At 40.6% G+C, this 22,491-nt stretch overlaps 1 protein-coding gene across 3 annotated transcripts; it reads left to right on the top strand.

The window, feature by feature from the left end:
- Positions 1 to 994: 994 nt before the first annotated feature.
- LOC127381738 (transmembrane protein 68-like) lies at positions 995 to 21,559 on the top strand. 3 transcript variants are annotated; one of them, XM_051612414.1, is made up of 8 exons: positions 995 to 1,195; positions 1,802 to 1,954; positions 5,526 to 5,856; positions 8,148 to 8,312; positions 13,903 to 14,096; positions 16,207 to 16,267; positions 17,423 to 17,562; positions 19,586 to 21,559. In XM_051612414.1, the coding sequence occupies exons 3-8, from the start codon at positions 5,529 to 5,531 to the stop codon at positions 19,688 to 19,690; spliced, it is 993 nt and encodes a 330-aa protein (XP_051468374.1). In that variant the 5' UTR covers positions 995 to 1,195; positions 1,802 to 1,954; positions 5,526 to 5,528; the 3' UTR covers positions 19,691 to 21,559. The 3 variants fall into 3 exon arrangements, with proteins under 3 accessions (XP_051468374.1, XP_051468373.1, XP_051468375.1); XM_051612413.1 differs by lacking the exon at positions 1,802 to 1,954; XM_051612415.1 differs by lacking the exons at positions 1,802 to 1,954; positions 17,423 to 17,562; positions 19,586 to 21,559 and adding an exon at positions 16,574 to 17,416.
- Positions 21,560 to 22,491: the final 932 nt, after the last annotated feature.

Below are 22,491 nucleotides of genomic sequence, written 5' to 3'. Positions count from 1 at the left end.
GCTGTGGCTAAACTGATCCCACCTGAAGGTGACTGTAGAATTATCGAATCACTTGGTTAGAAAAGACCTTTCGGATCAGCAAGTCCAACCTTTAACACAACACTGGCACGTCCACCACTAAACCTCATCCCTAAGCACCACATCTCCACCTCTTTTAAATACTTCCAGGGATGGCGACTCCTCGACTTCCCCGGGCAGCCTCTTCCAGTGTCTTAATACTCTTTCAGCGAAGAAATTTTTCCTAATATCCAATCTAAGCGTGCCCTGGCACAACCTGAGCCCATTCCCTCTTCTCCTGCCTCTCGTTACTTGGGAGAAGAAACCAACCCCGCCCCCCCTCTCCACAACCTCCTCTCAGGTTGTTGCAGAGCGACGAGGTCTCCCGCCAGCCTCCTCTTCTCCAGGCTAAACCACCCCAGCTCCCTCAGCCTCTCCTCGCAGGGCTCGTTCTCTAGAGGCTGCACCAGCTTGGCGGCTCTTCTCGGGACCAGCACCGGGACCAGCACCAGCACCAGCACCACCAGCACCAGCATCAGCAGCACCAGCAGCACCACCACCACCACCAGCACCACCAGCACCACCAGCACCAGCAGCCCCAGCACCACCAGCACCACCAGCACCACCAGCCCCAGCACCACCACCAGCACCACCAGCACCACCAGCCCCAGCACCACCACCAGCACCACCACCAGCACCAGCACCAGCACCACCAGCCCCAGCACCAGCACCACCAGCACCAGCACCACCACCAGCACCACCAGCCCCAGCCCCAGCACCACCAGCCCCCCCCCCACCCCCCCGCTCCTTAGGTCGGTTTTCACTCGGCAACACCTCGTCCCGGGAGGGAGTCCCGCACCCCCCGCACCCCCCGCACCCCCCGCAGGGCCCGGCGGGGCACGCGCGCCCCCCAGCGGCGCCCCCGCAACCACCGCCCCGCCCCGCCGGAAGCGGTGCGTGCCGGACGCGGTCCGGGCGGCTCCCGCGGCCCCGGCGGCGCGGAGTTCCCCCGTCCCCGTTGCCCTCGTTCCCCCGGCGGCCCCCGCCGCCTCCTCCGCCCCCGCCCCGCCGCAGGGAACCGCCCTCGCCCGGCCGCCCCGCGGGCACCCGGCCTCCGCGGGGGCGGCGGGCGGAGAAGTAAAACGAGGCCCCGGCAGGGACGGGGTGCTGGAGCCGGAGCCGCCGCCGCCAGGGGAAGGTGAGCGGAGCCCGCCCGGCGGGATGGGGGCCTGCTCCCGGGCCTGGCCCTCGCGGCGGGCCCCGGGCGGGAGGTGGCTTTTCGGGATCGCCACCCAGCCCGGGGCCTTCCTCCAGGCGTCGCCGGGACAGGGACGGCGGGGCGGGGCCGGGCCGGGCCGGGCCGGGCCGGGCTGGGCTGTGTTCTCCTCAGAAGGGGCGCCTCGACCCCCCCGCGGGAGGGGCCGCTGCCCGGCTGCCACGGGAGCGAGCGGCGGGCCGGTTCTTGTCTCCCAACGCGGGCAGGGCCGCCCCCTTCTGCCGGGGTTTCTCGCGGGTGCAGGTGCCCCGAGCAGCGTTCTCGGCCGCCTGGGGCTCTGCGCCTGCGATGGGCGGCTGATCCCGGCCGGAGTGCTCCTCGGAGCTGGGCGATGCGGCGCGAAGCAGCGCGTTTGTGTCGGCGGGGCACGCCGTGGTTGCTGCTGTGTGCAGTATGGTCACAGCTTGGAAATGCCGGAAAGTTTTCCAGAGGTTCCCCTTGCTTCCTACGCGTGCCCTGCTCGCGCTGTGCGTGGTTTATAGCAGCGTGTGCTGCTTCCCCTACTTGCTTTTTTTCTGCCGCTATCAGTAGGGTCTCGGCTAACCCCGGGCGTGCAGACCGCAGCTGAAGACCTCTGCTGTCGTTTGGGTGAGGGCTTTCCTGGGTCAGACCCTAAGGGTCGGTGAAAGGAGTTGTGTCTTAGCCTTGTTCCCGTGTCACCGGCAGCACGAAGCCTTAAGCGTAAGTCAGGGTGCCCTGTCATTAGGCAAGGGAGAAATCGTATCTTTTCCATCTGGTGGAAGTGTATGTGAGCTCTCTATTAGGAACTGGGATCGCAAATTAAAACCACTTAGTTTGAACTGCGCAGCAGGAAATGGGTCCGTGGTGTTGCTTAAAATAAGAGTTCTTTCAGGCTATGGTCATATTGCAGGGGGATTCTGCATGTAAGTTGGCTAAGGGTGAGACTTAGTTGTGCTGCATCCCATTATAGTTTTTAGATGTGAACAGTGACAGACTCAGAAAAAAAATGATGAGGAGGACAGGATGATCACTCTTTGCTTGGATGAGGTCCCAATCAGAGTGACATTGCTCGTGTTTCTGGAAGACAGACTGCTTTATCTTGTAATTCGAAGTGCTGTAGGCAGTCCTAAAGTAGACAGCTGTAAATCCGGAACAGACCAAAATTACATTAACTGTTGGTAGCATATATGAATTATGTTGAACCTTTATTCAGTGTGAAGCATCCTGTGCTTTTTTTGAGCATGGAAACAGAATCCGTCTCTATTCTTCACTGCTGTTGTCTTTGATAGGATATTTAGTGTGGCAGTAATATAAACCACACTGGGGCTTGAATATGGACGATTTTTCTGGACATACCATGGGTGTTCAGAACAAATGCTGGACTTCTTACAGGGGGAGCAAAATTACAGGAGATGAAGGAGGAGGCCTTTATCTGGTGGATAGTAAGTCAAATACGAGTGAGGATGGCCATCTGCATTTTGGGCTATGTTAGCAAGGCCATGACTGTTAGACCAAGCAAATATTTTTCCCCCTCTTTTGAGACCACAGGTCAAGTTTAGAGTCTCACAATATAAGAAAGATGCCAGCAAACTGGAAGGGGTGCAGAGAAGGGCCACTGACGTTGCTGGGTGGCTGGAGCACTGATCTGTGTGGAGAGGCCGAGAGAGCTGCGAGTGTTTAGCCTGAAGTAATGAGGGCTTAAAGGGCATCTTACTGCTGCTCTTAATGAGTGGTTATAGCAAGGGGGAAGTTAAGACTCTTCTCAGCAAAGGGACAGGAGGCAACATGCACAAATTGCAGTAAGGGGAATTCTAAGTAGAATAAAGAAAAACATTTTCACCATGAGGTTCATCGAGCTCTGGAGTAGGGGCCCAGGGAAGCAGAGGGATCTCCATCCTTGGACATACTACAAACTGAACTGGACATGGCCCTGAGAAACCTCATCTAATGCCTTAATTAGCAAGAGGTTGGACAAGTGCTGTCCAGTGGGTCTTTCTGATATAAATTATTCTATAATACTCTTCAAAATGAGGAAGGAACGTTGTTCAGAATAGAGTTTACCATATTTAAGAGAAGGCAGTACTTTAGGTGTTGCCTCTGTGGTTGACAGCGAAGAAGATGTAACATTTTAATTTCTGTTAGAGGTTAGTGCATGGATGCATGAGTGAGCTTAGAAAACTGCGACAACTGCATTTGAGGTATTGCCTCTAACATTGCAGGCAAAAGAATAAGTAATGTTTCGCAAGGCTGGCATGTGTGAACAGGACTTTGTGTTTACTTGATGCGGATTTTGTATTCGGAGAAAGCCATAAACAAGTGAAAAAGTAATAGGCAGGAGAGTGTAACTTTAAGTAATCTTTAAAGCTGTGTAATCACCTCTGAGTTTTGAAAAATGTTTCTGTGCCATAACCCATGCTCCATATTGTTCTCTTAGCTAGTAGGTGGGACCAATGGAGAAGTCCAGGGGTAACAATCTGAAAATACTGTGATATTGAATGCTGCTCCTAAATCCTGCTTGGTCTCACAAGTTGTGTTTCTTTTACTTGCTGTGGGTGTTTGCTGCCTGACAGGTTCTGGAGTTTGACTCTGGCACCTGGAATGAGAAAGAGCTTTCTCTTGCTCTCCCACATGCTCACTCTCTCCTGTCCTTTTCCCTTAGCTGACATACCCAAAACCACATGCATGAAATCAGTGAAGTGCCTGTCACTAGTTCTATGTGCTCATACATTGCTGGAGATAAATCCGCTGCTCATCACACTTTCCTCAAGAACATGCAGAGGAGCAAAATGTTGCAAGCCTGGATTAGTGGAACAGGCTTGGATCATGGGCACAAAGTCCCAGTCACAAGATCATCTTTCTTCTCATTAATATCTTGAGCAATGTGGGTAAAGGCCAATTTCAAAACTGAAGGAAAAGGAACAATCTGGCTTTCAAAGGGAGGGAAGACTGAGGCTGGGAAATAAGTTCTGGTCTATTATGTGTTTTAACATCTTATAGGAAATGCAAGTTAGAACTGATCTGCTATGTAGGTTTTGTTGTCATTGGGTTTCTGTTTAGTAGTCATTAGGGTTCTAATAGTATTAGCAAAATTGCGTTCCAAATTTCAGTCACTTGTTGCTTGCAAAACCAGAACAAGAGTAAAGGAATGATGACATGTGTAGCTAGGCATAGGAACTCTGCGATCATACATGCTATAAGTTACATTTTAATAAAGAACCAAAACACAACAAGCCCAAGCTTAGATTCTTTCAGATACTATTGTTCTTACCCATTTCCCTCTACAAGCCTACTTTATACTTGCAAAATCTTTTTCTTCTTGGTCCTGACTAGCAGTTACTTCAAGTCTTGACCAAAACTTTTCTAGACTAAGATAATTTTTTTCCCCAAAAAATATTGTTTATGTTGTTCTAGAACTGTAGCTAAGATTACCAAGCATCCAGGTTGTCTCACGTTTGTAAGATTAAGTGAATAGCAAGTTTTCCCCTAAATTTTACAAAGATAAGAAAAAAGTGTTGCTCCAGAATTATAGAAAGCCTGAAATATCAGCCCGGAGAGATCTAGCCCTGAAACTTCTTAGGAAAAGTTAGATTCTTACACATAGAAACAGTACAGCCATAGCTTTACTCTGTGATCTTGCCCTTTCTACTGCCTCTCTGTGTTGTGCTCTGGGACTTGGCATTTAGCAGTCCGTAAATTTCTAGGTGTGGCTAGAGGTGTCTATAGGAGTGAGACTTGCTCATTTGAGACTGTCTTCTTCCCGAGTCATAATACGCTTCTTGTTCGTGGAAGCATTTAGTTGGTTTTTCATAGCATTGGGTTTGAAATTTGTGTTGATTCCTGTTTTAGTAAGTGCTTGGGAGAAGGTTTTGAGTGTACTGCATGCTGTGCAGAACAAAAAATTAGCCTAATCAGTATGACTTTCTGGGAATTGAAAATACAGCATAAATTGGTATTGGAAACAGTATAAATGTTCTGAATCTGCGTAAGTTGAGCAGTTTTTAATGAGATAAAATCTTAGCCTGAGATTAAGCCATGCACTACCTTTCTCAGTTGTCATCATTTCCACTACACAAAAGAGAAGGACTGAAAAAGTAAAGTAAAAGTTTTGCTGTGTGAACCATTGTATTTCTAATAGGTGCTTCTGGGATGTGATGTAAATAGAATGTGAACAAAGTGCATCAGAGAGGTTTTTCAGTATGTTTAAGCAATATAGGCAGGTCTGGTTTTTTAGGATTTATTAATCTACCCTTTGTTGTTTGTTTTTTTTTGTTTGTTTGTTTTAATTGAACAGGAGATGATAGGTGGAAATGAATCCTGTTCTGCAGGACCGATACCTGTGTCCTACATAACCTGCCTGACTTACATTCTGGGAGAATGGACTGGCGTGGAGCATATTGAAGATTATTTGAGTTATGCAGTCTACCTTTTATGGGTGCTTTTTCCACTCGCAGTAGTTTTTCTACTTCCAGGAGTTATTGTCATCCTCTTCTACATTTCCATTCTCTTACTTCATATTTATAAAAGGAAGAATGAACTGAGGGAAGCTTATTCCAGTGATTTCTGGGATGGTGCAAAACTAATGTTAGCTACCCTATGGGATGGACATGGAAGAATATGGCATGGTGAGAATCTGACTTTTCCATAAAATATTCTGAAGCTCTTATTTCTGGTTTACCTCTCAGGATTATCACTATATCTGTAATTGTTGCTGCTGTTGCATGAAATCTGAAATTCAGGCCAATTTTTTTTTTTTTTTTTTTTTCTTTTCCATTTTATCAATGATTTCTAGTGGAGCTTGGGAAAAGAAAAGCCATTGAGACTTTTTTGGATATAAATTTTTTTGTCTTATACATTCCTTTGCTGCTACAAAATGAGATCATTCATCCAGTGGAATATATATATATGCTTTTTTTTTTCCTTTTTATAGCTACTCCCAGATTTCCTTTCCAGAAGAACCTGAAATGAATCCTATGTTAAAAAATAGATAAATTACCTATATTATTTAAGAGTTAATATATGAACATTGGAAGTCCAGTGCCAGTTCCCTGATAGCTAGTATGGCAGCATGTTAGTATAATTTAATCACACTTAACCAGTCTTCTACATATAATGCCAAATGGTGACTAAAAGGAGCACTTAGTGTCAATTCACTTTGAGATACTTCAAACTGACTTCAGAGTCCAAAACTGTTCCAGATCCCTACTTTATTTTCTTTCTATGTATTTTTGACAACTACTTTCTCTACTAGAATGTCAAAACTAAAGGCTCTGTTCCTTGTCCTTCTACTAGTATTTCTTTTATAAAGATTTTAATAAATGATTTGGCTTTTTTTTCTAAGGAAATGATAAGCCTCTTTCAGAACTATTCAGTCTAGATGCAGCTAAAGGAGAAAGAGATGTTTAAGAGCAATTTACATAAAGAACAAATCCTTCTTGAAAATCATCTCTATTTGTTCTCTAGTCAAAGGCAAGTGGGTTTTCAAGACATTGATAACCAGATGGTGCAGCGGCTGTATCAGATAGGCTTTGTAAGAGAAAGATGTAACTTTCAAATCTAGGAAAGTGCACTAGATCAAAATCAACAGCTACATCAAAGAGCTTAAAATGCTGGCTTCACAATAAAAAGCTATTTACTTTTTTTCATAAGAAAATGATTTTTTAAGGCCTTGGCTCTTTTCATCCTTAGCAACTTTTTATAAGGTCTGAGTTTTCATTTGTGACAAAAAGATTATTATCCAGTCCCTCACTGACAGTTGTGACTTTTTTTTGCCCTGCCAGCTGCTTCCATGTTCTCTATACACTTCTCTGGCTAAAGAGTGAAACATTTTACAATTATTTTTTTACTTGATTAATCAATATATTACAGGAAGAACTTTTCATTCTGAAATCTCATAGCATCAGGAAAAAAAAAAAAAAAAGCAACCCCAAAACCAAAAGGCCCCAAACCTAAAACCAGTGTGTAATACCTGTAACTTCACAGACATTATGTCAATGCTACATGTAGGTATCACTCTGGTTGTCACTGGCTGGCATGAAGCACATTAATGGTCACTTGGGATGGTACAGAGCCAGGAATACCTTCAGAATGAAAACAAAATAAATTAATGGAATAAGAATTGCAGACCTAATTAACTTCAGAAGAAATGACAGGTTTTGTTTGTCAGCTCCCCTTCCCCATTTTGTTTGTTTGTTTATTTAAAAAAAAAACAGCCACAAACAACATACTATAACACTATTACTCAGTAATAACTGAATATGTTCTGTATGTGTTTTGATATTTTTTGTTAATTGGATATATTCTGCACTATTGACTTAATTAGAAGTGTTAGTTCTGTAAGAAACTTGTGTGTGTTGATGTATGTTTACATTAAGCATATAAAACCCCAAATAGCTTTTAGTACTTTGTGATGGAAAAATGGAGCAAGTATAATTCTGAGAGAAATAACAAAAATAAAGTTCATACCCTGGAGTAAATGAATGCTGTAATGTCAAATGTTCTTGAACAGTTACTGGCAGCAATGAACTTAAAAAGGTAAATATTAGCTTGAAATAGTTGTTTCACCACTCCTGTCCAGTCCTTGTTGTGGTTTCTCTTCAGTGATTGATTCAGAGGACTCTACAGCATTGAAGACAGTGAACTGAAAAAATTAAGGAAAAAATTACATAGTTCAAGACAGTGAGACTGGGTGTTTTCAGGGTTTTTTTTGTTCTTTCTTTTAATGTGGTTCAACTTGCATTTCCTGTGAAAGCAACTTAGTAAATGCTTCGTGTTACTTTTTGTCTTTTTAGAGTCACTTTGCTCTTGCCACATCTCAATAGCTATCAGTTTCAGTTTGCTGACTTGCTGCAAGTTTGTTTCTTTGGGATAGAACTGTATCAAACTTTGACATCTGTTATGCCTTTTGTCCTAACAGGTTATGAGCTTCATGGTACTGAAAATATTCCTGAAGGACCAGGGCTTATTGTGTTTTATCATGGAGCTACTCCTGTCGACTGTATCTATTTCATAGCTAGACTTCTTATACAAAAAAAGAAATACTGCCACGTAGTAGCGGATCATTTCGTCTTCAGATTGCCAGGTAACATACTTCATTATATACAAGCAGTTTGAGAACTCTAATTTTTATTATTATTATTTTTTAATGGTGTAATTAACAAAAACTGAGCCACAGTAACTCAGCTCTCAGAACAGACATTCAGACAAAGTGAGTGCAAGTATCGCAATACAGCTGTCTCACATGTTCTTTATGAACAAGAATGATTTTACGAGACTGGCCCATGCAAGGATGGGTCATACTCCTGGCTGGGGAATGCATTTCAATGACTCTATAGAGTGTTTAGAAACAAAGAGATTGTTGGAGAAACAGTTGCCTCTGCATTAATTGGTAGCAAAGACTTCAGTGAGCTGGTTCTTTTTTTTTTTTTTATTGCTATAAGCAGAATGGGTGGTGTATTCTGATTAAGACAGAAACTGTTTGGAAGCAGTGCCCTTGATGTTGACAATATTAGTCTGGGGAGGCAATGTATTTTCATAGAGCAGTGGACTCTGTCCCCAAGTGGCCTGTTCCAAGTAGATTCTTTTTTGGAGGACAGCTGTAGAAGTGTCTTAACAAGTTGGTGTGAAATGGGAGAGGAAGCAAGAAGAAAATGAGAAATATGTTCAGGGCAAGTTTTTTGGCTGGACAGCTTAATGAAAAACACTGCTGATTGGTGGAATTAATTATGTGAGGGGTTTGGGCTTTGTGTGTGTGAAATACAATAGTACTCAGTTCTTTTCTCACATTCAGTTTGTGACTAAAAACCCTTGTAATTCATTCTGTGAATTTACAGGTGTGTTCTGTAGTGTACCAATGCTTTTAGTGGAAGCAGATCATATCAGAAAACTGTCCTTTTGCCAGTATAGTTTAATTTCTGCCTTAATCCCTGAAAACTTAACTTTTTCATAAGTGTTAACAGCATGATTTTACCTCTACTGCCAACAGACTAAGATTTGTCGGTTGATTATCAAATCTTTGGCATACACCTGACTAATGTAACCTATTTTGTAATTTAGGTTTGACTTCCTACTGTAGCTATTAATACTTATGCACATCTGTTTATCAAATGGGATATGATTATGTTTTTCTTCTTCTCTGTGTATTTTCCTTGTTTTAAGGTTCTGAGTGTGAGTGTACTTATGAGTCCCCCAGAATCATTTGTGTTGCAGACATGTTGCACACACGTCTAACTGAAGAGCTAGTCTCAAAGGATTGAGTTCAGCAGTGTAACATCTAGCTAACAGCTGGTTTCTGCAGACATTCCTCAGGGATTGATACTGGGACAAACATAGCTTAATGTTTTTATTGAACTCCTGGATGAGGAGTTGGAGCGTGTCACAGGAAGTTCACTGATGATACCAAACTAGTGACCCAACAGGAGGTTGCAGAGAAGAGGGAGTCATACTCTTCTGATAGTTGCACAGTGGTAAAATGAGAAGCAACAGAGATAAGCTGCAACACAGGAAATTTTGATTAGATGTCTGGAAAGGTATTTTACTATGAGGGTGATCAGACTTGCCTAGACGAGTTAGGGAATCTCCATCCCTGGGGACTTTCAGAACTCTGCTGGGTGAGTCCCTTAGCAACCTGATCTAGTTGGACCCACTTTGAGTGGGAGGTTGAACTAGATGACCTTCAGAGGACCCTTAGAACCTACATAATTCTCGAGTTCTGTGAATGAACTAAGGCTATTCAGGGAAGACTAGCCCAAAGAACCCAGATAACATTCTGGATTGTGTTTTAAAAAATTGCACAATAATCTATGACTGGCAAACCAGATAGATGCCACTTCTCTTGTGAATCAAACTGGAAAGATTGCCATAATTTTATCCTAGAACTAAGACTGCCTGATCTTAAGTCTTCTGTTGCCTACAGGAAAGCTGGGGAGGGACTGTTTACAAGAGTGTGTAGTGATAGGACAAGGGGCAATGGCATTAAACTAGAGCAGAGTAGATCTAGATTGGATATCAGGAAGAAGTTCTTTACTATGAGAGTGGTGAAGCACTGGAACAGGTTACCCAGAGAGGTGGTAGAGGCCCCATCCCTGGACACATCCAAGGTCAGGCTTGTCGAGGCTCCGAGCAACCTGATCTAGTTAAAAAGGTCCCTGCACACTGCAGTGGGGGCTGAACTAGATGACCTTTAAAGGTGCCTTCCAACCCCACATCTTTTATGACTCTTTGATGAAATTGGATGTCTTTTCAGAAGATGTTTTAGTTAACCAAAAGTTATTATGCTGAATGCAGGAGAAATGGGTGGGTGTGGAGAGTCTGTAGCTGTTAGATGTGCTTGGATTAGATGATTTAGTGATCTTTCTTTTTTTGTATTTTTTTGAATCTACTGTGAATAATTGTGAGGAGTGGCTTGTCCCATGAATCTGAGTCTCAGGTCCATGCCAGTACACAATTGCATGTGGTCTCACTGCATCCTCTGCATTGGGCACTGCTGCCCTGAATTAACTGCAATTAACTGGAGTGTGTTTGTAAAATGTTGTTGTGCATCCCAAGGGATGTGTCAGCTGGCAAGAGGTCAAACTTGCCTCTCCCTACTGCTTAATCTTGAAAGCCTGGTAACTTATGGAAGGCATCTAAGATAATAGGAGACCTGCTGGAGATATCTGGAGGTTCCTACTGAACATTGCCCAATGTGTCTTTCATGTCTTCATGCAAAAAGAAATTATTTTGTTGTCTCAATTTGTACTGTGTCAATACTGCGTATGCTTCTGTTGTGTTTTCGGGCAGGAGGTTATGAAATATGGTCCTGTGGCTTGTGTTTTTTTTCATTTTTCTTTTAAATACTGGAGGTTAGTCACAGAAAAAAAAATATTACTCCAGTGATTTCTGTTTCTTTTAGAGTCTTAGCTCTGTAATGCTCAGGAATACATTGATTTCTCTGAGGTTTTCTTAAGAGAAAATCTTTTCCCAAAGAGTGCAGTGAGGACTGAGATTTCACTTGTGTTCTTCTACATCACTCCATCCCCTATAGTATGGGCCATGTTTGCTTCATAGCATTATCTGCTGGGAGCCCTCTTTGAAGAGTTGCTTGCTATTTTAGGGATCTAAGACAGTCCCTCTCCTGTAATGTCCCAGATAAAAGGAGCTGTGGCTTCTTGTCTGTTACATGCAGAAGATATTGCAAAGTGTCTTGTGGACTAGATGGTATGCAGAGAGACCTGTGTGGTTACCTACAATCATGGAAGGTTTGATTCAATGGTCTAAATGATTCCTCTCTGTCTGTGGTCCTAAAGATCAACCATAGAAAAATGGTTACATCCTTGCCATCTTGCTACCAGGTGGCTGACAAGCCCCTATTTTACATTCACTGGGGATAAGTCAAACAAATGTATATAGTGCATTTACAGAGATAAATGTTAACTGCATTACTGAGCACCCTAAAAAGGGATTTTGAACATCGATGCGGACACTGTTGTGGAGAATAGAAGATTGTGCTGAGGCAAAGGGCAGAGTCCAAGTTGAACTGTGGAATAAAACTAAGTTTGGACTTCTTGGTATTTGGAAAAATTAGCAACTGTTCATCTGGAAGGCTGAAAAACTGTGCTTAAGATAATTTTGAGAGTTGCTTAAACTGGATTCATGGTCACTTTCATGCAATAGCTGGAGACTACCTCAGTGTCTCTTCTGAGTCCATGATCTTTGCTTCAGGGCCACTGCACTAGTTCCTGTCTCTCTGCTGCTCTAAGTGAGTCAAGTTTTTGCTTCTGGAGTAGAAATATTGATAGTTACGTATGATCTGCTGGCTAGGCTATAAAGTACAGCTCAAAATATAAAGTTAATACTAAAAGTAAAAGCAGGAGATACGACTGAGAAATTTTTTAGACTTGAAATCCCACTATTCTATTATTTTTTTCTGACCCATCTGTCATACACACACCCCCACCTCACCTTCTCCAGCATGTCTAATGTGGAAAGAGAAATTATCTTCACAGCTTCTGCTTCCTTGAAGTTTGTCTTCCAGTTCTGCTCAACCAGCTGGGGAGGGAGCTGGGTCTCTTTAGTTTGGAGAAAAGGAGACTGAGGGGTGACCTCATCAATGTTTACAAATATGTAAAGGGTGAGTGTCAAGACGATGGAGTTAAGCTTTTTTCAGTGAAGACCAGTGATAGGACAAGGGGTAATGGATACAAGTTGGAGCATAGGAGGTTTAAGATGAATATCAGGAAAAATTTTTTTACTGTAAGAGTGACAGAGCACTGGAACAGGCTGCCCAGAGAGGTTGTGGAGTCTCCTTCGCTGGAGACATTCAAAACCCGCCTGGATGCCTTCCTGTGTGATGTGCTCTAGGTGACCCTGCTCTGGCAGGGGGGTTGGACTAGATGATCTTTCGAGGTCCCTTCCAACCCCTAGGATTCTATGATTCTATGATTCTATGAACCCTTCTCATTGCTATTTTGTATCTGTCCTGAACTTGTTGATAGGAAGGGCTTAGAGACAAGCAGCTTCTTACCACCAGCTACATTCCAGAAAGCTTTAATTTGTTTGGGAATGTAAAACCTTGTAAAAACCAGCTATTTAAGATCCTGCGAATAAAACACCTGAGAGAAATTAAATTACTGTAGGAAAACTATTTCAGGAGTCCTCTGTGCTAATGCTACTTGCTGAAGACTGCTGGTGTCACCTGCAGTGTGTGAGACAGACACAGCACAGCTCTAATGGAGCTTGTGTTCTGTTATGTTTACAGATAGATCCCAGCTGCGTGTAGATATAAATCAGGAGTAATTATACTCAGACCAACTACAAAGAATAGTTAGAGATCAGAGTTTAGTTAAGAATAAACTAATGATACAGTGTCTGATGTTCTCCTTCCCAAGCCCTGTTTTTTTGCAGGCTGGGAGAGAAGATAGGTCTGTCTTCTTAACTATATTTGGACTCTTCAGTGTGGGTTCATAGTATCAGCTATTAATATTAATATATTAATTTGTTAAGCTGGGGTTAAAAAGCTAGCATCTATTATTGAATGGCAAACTTGATTAGGTCAGTTCTGTGACTGATAAGGTTGTTTGCCTCAGAGGGAAACTTAAAGAAAGAGAAGTAATCTTTCCCATACTATTTAGGTCCCAATTTGGTATAAATTTAAAATATATTGAATCAAGTGAACATGACTGATTTCCTACAAACAGAGGTTTGTGCTAGTTAATGTTCTTTCACATTAAACTAGTTGTCTAAATCGATCAGATAGGTGCTCATTTGATGCTTGTAAGCAAACTTTTTATGTTCTGCTGTTTCTTGAAGAGAAGTGCCAGTATGACATTTCAAATTCAAGATGATATGAGGAATTTATGTAACTTTACTGTTAAAAACTTCAGTAAATGTAATATCTTAACCTGATCACGTGAAAGATGGCACAGTACTTGCCACTTTTTTCCTGCTTTGTCCTGATTGTGAGAGAGCACCTGACTTTACTATGATAAAAAGCCACTGAAACCCCTAAATCTTTCAACTTTCTACACCAAAATCTATAAGAAGAACTTAGTGCCTCAGTCCCTTTAGAAACAACTTTGATTTGGCATTACGGTTTTTAGACAAGTTTTAACCACTGTGCTGCAAGGAGGGAATCTGCTCTCAATGGCAGCGCGAATTAACATTTTCTGTATTAATATTGTCATACCCTCCAGGTTTTAATCTATTACTTGAGGTACATGGAGTTATACATGGACCAAAAGAAGAATGTGTCAGGAGTTTGCAGAAGGGCCGTCTGCTGGCCATTGCCCCAGGCGGTGTTCGGGAAGCGCTCTTCAGCGATGAGATGTATACGATTCTCTGGGGTGATCGGAAGGGCTTTGCTCAGGTGGCCATTGATGCAAAAGTGGTAAGTATGGCAGATCACAGAAGAGAAGCAAAGACTCTTAATAGTACTTCCTTTTGGTTATCATATATTTGTTGCTACATTGCTGAGTGCCAATGAATATGGTCTGCTTGCTCTCATAACTGCATTTCAAGACCCTTTTTTTTGTTGTTGTTGTTGCTTTTGATTAGAAGGCTTTGGAGTCAGCTAAGAATAGTGTGGTCAGGATATCCAGAGTTTAAAAGAATGGGATATGAAGTCCAGTTCTACATTTCAAACTTGTGGTGTTTTACATTTACTGGTCAGGGTCATGATGGCTCAGCCTCTGACCTGGGAAGCAACCGTACGTCAGCATTTGTATTTCCCCTGTCTTTGAAGGATACTGTGACCCATGTACTGTATTGGCATTTTGGTGGGATGTCTAGGGCATGCAGCAGCAGCAGAAGATGCTGTTTGCTAGTGTGAACTGTTTCACTTCAATTCTAATACATAGCATTGTGCTTGGTCAGCAGGCACATAATTATTGGTATGGGATGACCTGTGAAAGGCACATAGGTATATGATATGTTTGATTTCCAACTATTTTAATAACCCTTTCACAGTCCCTTTCATTCTATATTTGTACTTGAAAGATGTGTACCTATGTCCATAGGTCTGCATACAGCTGATTTGAAAGTAAGTCTTACACCAAGAGTTTTATATTTAGGTCCTGTCACAGAGAGACTAGTTAAATCTCTATATTTTACACAGAAATAAAATACATATGAGACCAAATTTTAAGTGTGTGTCACTTTTATCAGGAGGAAAATAACTCAGTTTAAACAGCATATTTTTAGCTGAGTTAGATTTTGCTGATGCATTGTAATAGCATATGAAAAGCCATTCTGGGGATTCAGCTGTGGTTGTAGTAGTTATATTTATTTTATTGAATGTATGTTTAGTTTCCTTTGTGCACTCACAAAGATCTTGCAGCTTCATCCCCCCCCCAAAAGAAAAAAAAACAAACAACAAACAACCTGAGAGGTGGAGTAGGATAGGAATAGTATCAGAAGCAGGCTGAAAATGGGAAAAATATATTTAGATTTAAAGGTGAACTTTAAGTCACCATTAATCATGCACATAACTCCTCATGGGAAGGAAACATGTCTAAAACATCAGAAAAATGTGTCTAAAACTGGGACCTTCAGTTTACTGAGGTTGTCTCATTTTAGCAGGTTTTTTTGCCAGAATAGTTCTCATATAAACAGACTTGGTACATGGAAAAATCTATTGGTGTGTCAGAAGTACAGTGTTCTAAATAAGATGGTTCTAGAATAAGGACATTTGATACCATTCTCTTTAGGCAACTGCACTTCTTTATATACACTGTAGTTGCATTGAATTATTTACAGACTTTCCTCTGCCCACTGAAAACTTGGTACCTGTTTGAAAATTTTAATTTACTAGCTTATGTCAATACTTTTTAAAAATAAGTTTGAAAGAATCCAAATGTTTAAAAATCCCATAGAGTTCTGTATTTCTGGTGATGCTATGTACGGTGAGTACATGCTATAAAATGATATTAGAAAACTTCATGTAGTAGTCAACACTCTCCTGGTTCTTAAATCTTGATGGCTGTTTGCAAGTTCAAAACCAGCAATAAGAACTTTAAATATTTAAGACAGTTCCAAATATTCATCAGCAGAGATATATCATGCATGTGTACTGAATGTGACATATCATGTGTGAAGCAATACAATCAGCATAGCAGAGACAAATCAGACAAGTTTAGGGTCCCAATATGTGGATTCTTCCCTTTGAACATAACTACAACTTAGGTAAAAGTTTTAACTGCTTTAGTCACAGCTATGCAAATTCTGCTAGACGAGGGGAAGCCTAAATGCTCCATTGGTTGTGAAATCCAGGACTGCTTTGAGAAAATGGACTTGTTGAAACAGCGACTCACTGAAATCTCATGGTATTCTCCACCTTGAAACCTCATGGCAAAGGGTAGCAGAAGAATTTAAGAATACTTGTTTTGCTCTCTATATGTCCTTGTCTGTGAAACACTTCTGAAATCAATTGACTTGTTGGGTAGAAGTTTTAAGGTAGTGCTATCTTCATTAAATTCTTAATTATTTTTTTTCCCTCCTAGCCCATCATTCCTATGTTTACACAAAATGTTCGAGAAGGCTTTAGGACATTAGGAGGAATAAGTAAGAGACTTTCTATTTTTTTTGTAGTTTATTTTTCCATATGTGTTTAGCCTATCACTGTAGAAATAATCTCCATATACATTTGAGATTTGACACGGCCTTGTTTCTGGAGGTTTGGTCTCTGGTAGAGTTCAGAGATGTTATTAGGATTTAATATCGGTATTGGATCACAGATGTTGTATTGGCTCATCTAAGTTGCTCTCCATATAGCAGTGTGCCTTCACAGAAGCAGCAGAAGAAAGGACAAAGGAGCCAGAAAAAGGCAAATAGATTTAGAGCACTTTTTTTCTCTGCTTATTCTGCTAGGCCAACTCTAGATTTTCTGCTGTGTGTTAAGAAGCAAAGCAAAGAGGTTTGCAACTTGCATGTAATTTATTTGAATTTCCTCCTAAAGCTCTGTGCTTACATCTCTGCCTGTATTTAAACTTCAGATGGTTTGAAATATGTTTAATCTGTAGTTGGTATACTAATCAGCACTAAAACTGAGAGAGAGAATATTGGCACCTATAAGGAATCTGGGCTAGATTTGGGCTAGATGCTTACAAGGTGGCACGTGATGATGTGTCTTCTTAAAGTTGATTGAAACACCTTTTTTTTTTTTTTTTTTTTTCCCCCTCTCTTTTTATAATGTTTCATTGCAACCAATATGTGGTCTGAAAGAGAATTCAGTGTTTTAGCACAACTGACCTTTAGGCAGATAAGGCTATTTCTGATCCTCTGGACCTCAGCAGGACTGAACAGAACAGTCTTCCAAAACTAGTTTTTTTTATGCTAACCTGTAAACTTAGCTGAATCTGTAACCTGTATGGATTAGCATGCCATTCCTCACCAGAGAGATACTGGATTTTTCTCCTTTCTTTTCTTTGCTGCTACAGTTTAGAGAAGATAGTTCATACCAAGTTAGGGTGGAAACAAGTCTGATGTTAGCATGAATACTGCTTTTAGGAAATTAAAGGGTAGAATAGCACTTGAGATGCCATGTTGTTTGACAGTCTGGGTCAGGGGTTGGACTACTTGACAAGCCAGTTTCAGTTTTAAGACATACTTGGAAAAAACAACAACTTCACAGGGTAATCTCAGTCTCTCTGTGTCTGTCTCTCCTCCCCTTTTCCTTCTCCTGCTTTCCCCCTCCCCCTAAATTTTTTTTCACTTTAGAAATACTTAGGACACTATATGAACGTATTAGATTGCCAATAGTTCCTTTGTACGGTGGGTTTCCAGTCAAGCTTCGTACATTTGTTGGAGAACCCATTCCATATGAACCAAATATAACTGCTGAGGAACTAACTGAAAAGGTAAGATTGAAATGCATATATATATATTTATATATTTAACATATTGACTGTTCTGATATAAAACACTGGAATATTCTTGTCAAGTGATTCTGCCTTGGAACTAGTTATAGAAGTTGGTGGAATTATGATAAGCTTTGGACTTGCTTAGCTCTGAATGTCATTCTTAAATGCTATCTTTTTATTACTAACCCTTGCAGATGTTCTAGGCCTTTTAAAGTCAATACTTCACACTATATTTGCTTCAAGAAGTAACTTGCTTTAGGGACTGAAGAAATAAGTGTGGTCAGAAAAGACTGCTCTGGGTTGATAAGGACAAAAGCACTTCACTCAGAGAAAGTGTTCTGGTTCTTGGTCTTTTCAGGATACTAATGAAGCCTTTCAAATACAGCAAATATGTGTTCACAAACTGTTGAAATTCAATACAATAAAAAAAAAAAAAGATCATTTCACTGCTTTGTACTGTGTGTTTCCATTTCTATTTCCTTCCAACAAATTAACTTTTCAGTGTTCCCCTAGTTCAGATTTAGGTGGTTTATAGAAAGGATTGTCAGTTTTTTGTGTTCATTTAGTTTATTAATAGATTTCACAGTGCAGAACATAAACCAGTTAAGTGATGGAGCAGTCGGATGGGCTGAGACAGCCTTTTTTGAAGGCTCCCCAGATGGTCATTCTGAAAACTTCACTTGAGAGATATTTTTCTTCTTGACCATGCGGGTGTCAGTTCAGTTGTCTCCCCTCACCTGTTTACCCTCTGATTAGATCTCTACAAAATGACATCTTACAATGTTTTATCTGCACTGTCTTATGGTTATGGAAAACTGATTTTCTTTTGAGGGTTCAGTCTGATAGGACTTAAGAACTGTTGCGTTTTGGGAGAGAATGTGTTCAGATTACTTTCAAATATACTTTCGTGTCTTATATTTTTGCCAGCCCTCACTTGCTTCTGACTTAAGTGCAGATTCTGTAACTAAGGCCCCTAGAATGTGATCTTCTAGAATCCTAGTTAGTTAGAGTGATCTTTAAAGTTGCATCTCATGTTTGAGGCTATGGCACAGTATGCATTTTTCCATTTTATTTATATATATATATATATAAATTAACCTCAAAATTTTTACCTAATAGAAATTTTAGATCATAGAAGCACTTCGGACCAGATCTATAAAGAGTTGTGGGCTGGAACCTTCTCCCTGGACTTAACAGTTGATCATGTACTTCATGTAAACAGTGGGAGCTTGTACCAAGAATCAGTTTTTCCCTTGCTGACCACTGGTTTACAAAGGGAAATAGTTCTCTGTTCTGTCACTGGCCTTAAGAATTCAGCAGCCTGTGCTTCTCTGGGCAGAATAGGCAGGTTATGGCATGCCCTCACCATAGCTTTGGCGTATTTCCCTGGTTTAGAATGTTGCCCGTAGAGCTTTTATATAGTAGGAATGGCTGCAGTTAAGTTCTTGGCCTGCAGTGTTTTTGAGTGCAAGTGAACCCTCCTGTCATATGCAGTATTTTAGGTGTGGTCTAAGCAGGCTTTACAGAACCTCCTCCTTTACGGGCATTGGGTGCAGGGATAATTACTTTTTGCATGCCAAGTGTGCTGAGAGACAATTGTGTTTCCCGTGCTGCTGCTTAGTGTGTGTAGAAGCAAAGCTTTTGCATACTGGAGCTGTGTTACTGGTGTAAACCTGGCTATAGACGGGAGTTTCTGGGGTGCAGTACAGCACACAAGCACTGACATGCTTTCTAGATCAAAGCCTCTACATTAGTTTATGCCAGTTGTCATTTTACTGTTGCATATCATTAAAAAAGCTTGTGAACACAGACACCAGAGGTGAAAGATACTAGTTGGTATGTTTCTTGGCAGTGATCATACAAACACATTCTGTAGGCTTAAATATGGAAAAATAGTATTATGACCTTGGAGTAGTTCTGTGACATTTGAAAGTAGGAAAAAGAGCCTAGAAATTGTGTTAATGTATGAACAATATAAAGATGACTTAATCTGACCAAAAACTTTTATCTTTCCCTACAGGCAAAAGCAGCACTCCAAGCTCTAATAGACAAACATCAGAAAATACCAGGAAATATATTTAGGGCTTTAATGGAACGATTTCAAACACAAAAGAAAGAAGATTAAGGTCTTCTAGCTAAACTATTATTTAGCTATAACAGTCTAAACTCATTAGTAACTTATTCTTCTAATAATACATTTTAAATACTGTCCTAATGAAACTGATGTATAACTTAAGCTGTAAGACACTTTCCCTTCCCCCCTGTCCAGTGTCAAGCTCAGGAAACCAAACTTCAGATCATTCATAATGGGGCAAAGCTTAGTCTTTGATAAACGCATTCCTACCTGAAAAGTGTTTTTTTCCAAAAATGACACTTCAAGTCTTTATGTACATGGTCTGGTACCTTCTTTTTTTTTTTTCCCCTGCTTGCTCTTTCATCTGAATGTTAGACAGTGAACCAAGGAAGTTTGTTACAGAAACCACCCTGATGTGGTGAATGAGAACCCCATAGCACATTGCTGTTCCAAGCCCAGCCATATTGGATGTCTGCCCTTGAGCAGAGTGTTCTCCCACATACTGATCAGTGACTCTGCAAATTCTCCTTAGAAAGAATGAGCCAAGCATTTAAACTTTAGAAGTGGAAATGATAGTCGTGTAAGCTTATAAAGCTTTACTTTGAAGGAAGGAATAGATTAGTACAATACTCCTTTTAAAAGCAGTAGTTCCTTGAAGAACAGGATAGACATTCCCAAAACCCCCTTAAATTTAGTATATGTGTAAACCATTAAACATTAATATTCTTCAAATGCAGTTATTTAAGTAAGTTATTCAATCAGGGTTGAGAGGGAAATCCTATGTTCTTTCCTTAAGTGAAAACAATTGAATGAACAGGAAAGAGTTGCTTTTGTGCACTTACAGTAAATTAAATTATTATATTTTTTTCTCAACTAAAGCCTATACTTTTTTTGTCCAAATAGGAAATATCTGAAATATTTCCTCTGATTGCCAGAACATTTAATGTATACTTCTTAAAATAACATATGGGAACTGTTTGGTTTTGGGATGAGAACAGCTTCCTTAAGGAAAGAGGAAATAAGTTTTTGCTGTATTATGTGGTGTCCTTCCAGTATTGTTGGAGTTGGACCTTTTCCTAAAAAAAACACCCCAAAACCGAAAAAAAAAACCCAAACCCTTGACTTTTGCAAGTTTTATTCAATTTAGTATCCACTCCTCCCACCATTTAAGCAAAAGCTTTGCTTTATATTCTTCTAAATGTGTACATTAGTGAGATCAGGTAAGCACATGTGGATGTTGCCCGATGTCAGAAAAATATCACTTTATGGGAAGGAGTCTATAAATTACAGTTTACAAAAAGCTTACTTTTTATATAAAAAATATTTTATGTGGTGTTAAATTGAACTTACTAAAGGTTGGGGAAGAATCATGTAATATAAAATTAAATGCCCATTCTGAAATGTTTTTAAATGACTTGAGTTTTCTTTGAAGGCAAGATTATGTTCTTTTTAATTTATCAGAATGTTTTGTAAAAAAATTATGTTAACACACTATGTTGTTAAAATTGGTAATGCCAAATTCCTACACTGGAGTGTAATGACACTTACTGTCCATCTTGAGGAAAATGTACCTCATTCTACATTGTGAAATTCTTAAAGACAGCTGAACATATTATGTGCTGAGGTTGCATGTATGTAAAAGAAAACTCAGTTTAAAAGTTTCTGTTATACACTGACAGACCTTTGTGATCTGAGATTTTGTAAAATTTATTTTACTAAATACATGAGCTGCTTGGTGCAGTTTTGTCCCTTTAAATATTGAAATATGAGTATAAAACATGAAGGGCAGTATTGGTACTCTAAGTATTGGTACTTTACTATTGGTACTCTATATTTGTGTAGGCCTTTCGTATTTTTTTCTATATATAAAAAATAATGTATAGAAGAAACCTTTCAAATAAAATTGACAGCTGGAACAGGCTTCTGAAGTTTTGTGTTGTCTTTGAACTAAATGAAATTTTACCTGGCCTGCGCCGCTGAACCATCAATGGTTCTGAGCAGCATATTGTACCCTTGAGAAGCTCTTCTCGCCTAGTGTCTGGTTAAGGGATGGGAGGATCAAAGTCCCAGAAGGAATGAAGTAAAAACAATTCAGACAACAGTAAAGGAAGAAAGTCACATAAGCAATAAATTCCAGTTTTTAATAGTTGTAATCATTGCTGCAGGATGCACTGACAGACACTGCAATACCACTGTAGTTAGGTTTAAGAATCCACAACAGAAAATATGTCATAAATTGTGACTAGTAAGGCTTATATGTATTTGGTGTGTGAATTTGGTAGGTGATTACCTACTTAATTTCATTGAAATAAGGGGCATATCTGGAGAGAGACTCTTATGGGTAAGGCTACCAATCAGGCATCCTTTTAGCTGATTAGGTTTACTGTGTGTTAGGCAGAAGTATTTAAAGGAAATTTTAGCAGCATTAGGCTAGACTGATGATTGCCTGGTTAGCCTTTGGTTAGCTGGTTAGCTGAGGACATTCCAGGTTTCTCCATGTGAACAGCATAGCCAGGATGTGCATTTTTAGGTTATTTGGAAGTAGAAATAGACTGGCTGCTGTACAGACAGGTATTTGTCATTATCTCTCAGCAAGACCCAGATCTCCTACTGGCCAATATACTCTCCTGTTGTGTCACAGGAGAGCTCAGTCTGACCACCTATTATTAGAATGCTTTCATATGAAATTAATCACTGCAAATGCAAGGTAGAGAAGTTAATCAGTATTTTCAGTGTGATTGTGTTGTTCATCCAGTGTTGGGTTTGCTGTGCAAGTGTACTGGGATGTTGCTTCGTCCAGTTAGTCTGTAGAGAAAGACAGAGCTGTGGTAATGCTTAATGTGGTAGCTGCA

This window comes from Apus apus, chromosome 2, assembly GCF_020740795.1.
Source record: "Apus apus isolate bApuApu2 chromosome 2, bApuApu2.pri.cur, whole genome shotgun sequence".
In the NCBI taxonomy this organism is placed as follows: Eukaryota; Metazoa; Chordata; class Aves; order Apodiformes; family Apodidae; genus Apus; species Apus apus.
Note: the sequence above shows the minus strand (reverse complement) of the source record. Positions and strands in the feature narration are given on the sequence as shown.

What these genes read in the sequence shown, in the direction of transcription:
- LOC127381738 (XM_051612413.1), top strand. Translation starts at nt 5,529, where the DNA reads ATGATAGGTGGAAATGAATCCTGTTCTGCAGGACCGATACCTGTGTCC. An exon ending in TGGCCATTGATGCAAAAGTG is followed by an intron (nt 14,097 to 16,206) that starts GTAAGTATGGCA and finishes TTTCCCTCCTAG; the next exon opens with CCCATCATTCCTATGTTTAC. An exon ending in TAGGACATTAGGAGGAATAA is followed by an intron (nt 16,268 to 17,422) that starts GTAAGAGACTTT and finishes TTTTCACTTTAG; the next exon opens with AAATACTTAGGACACTATAT.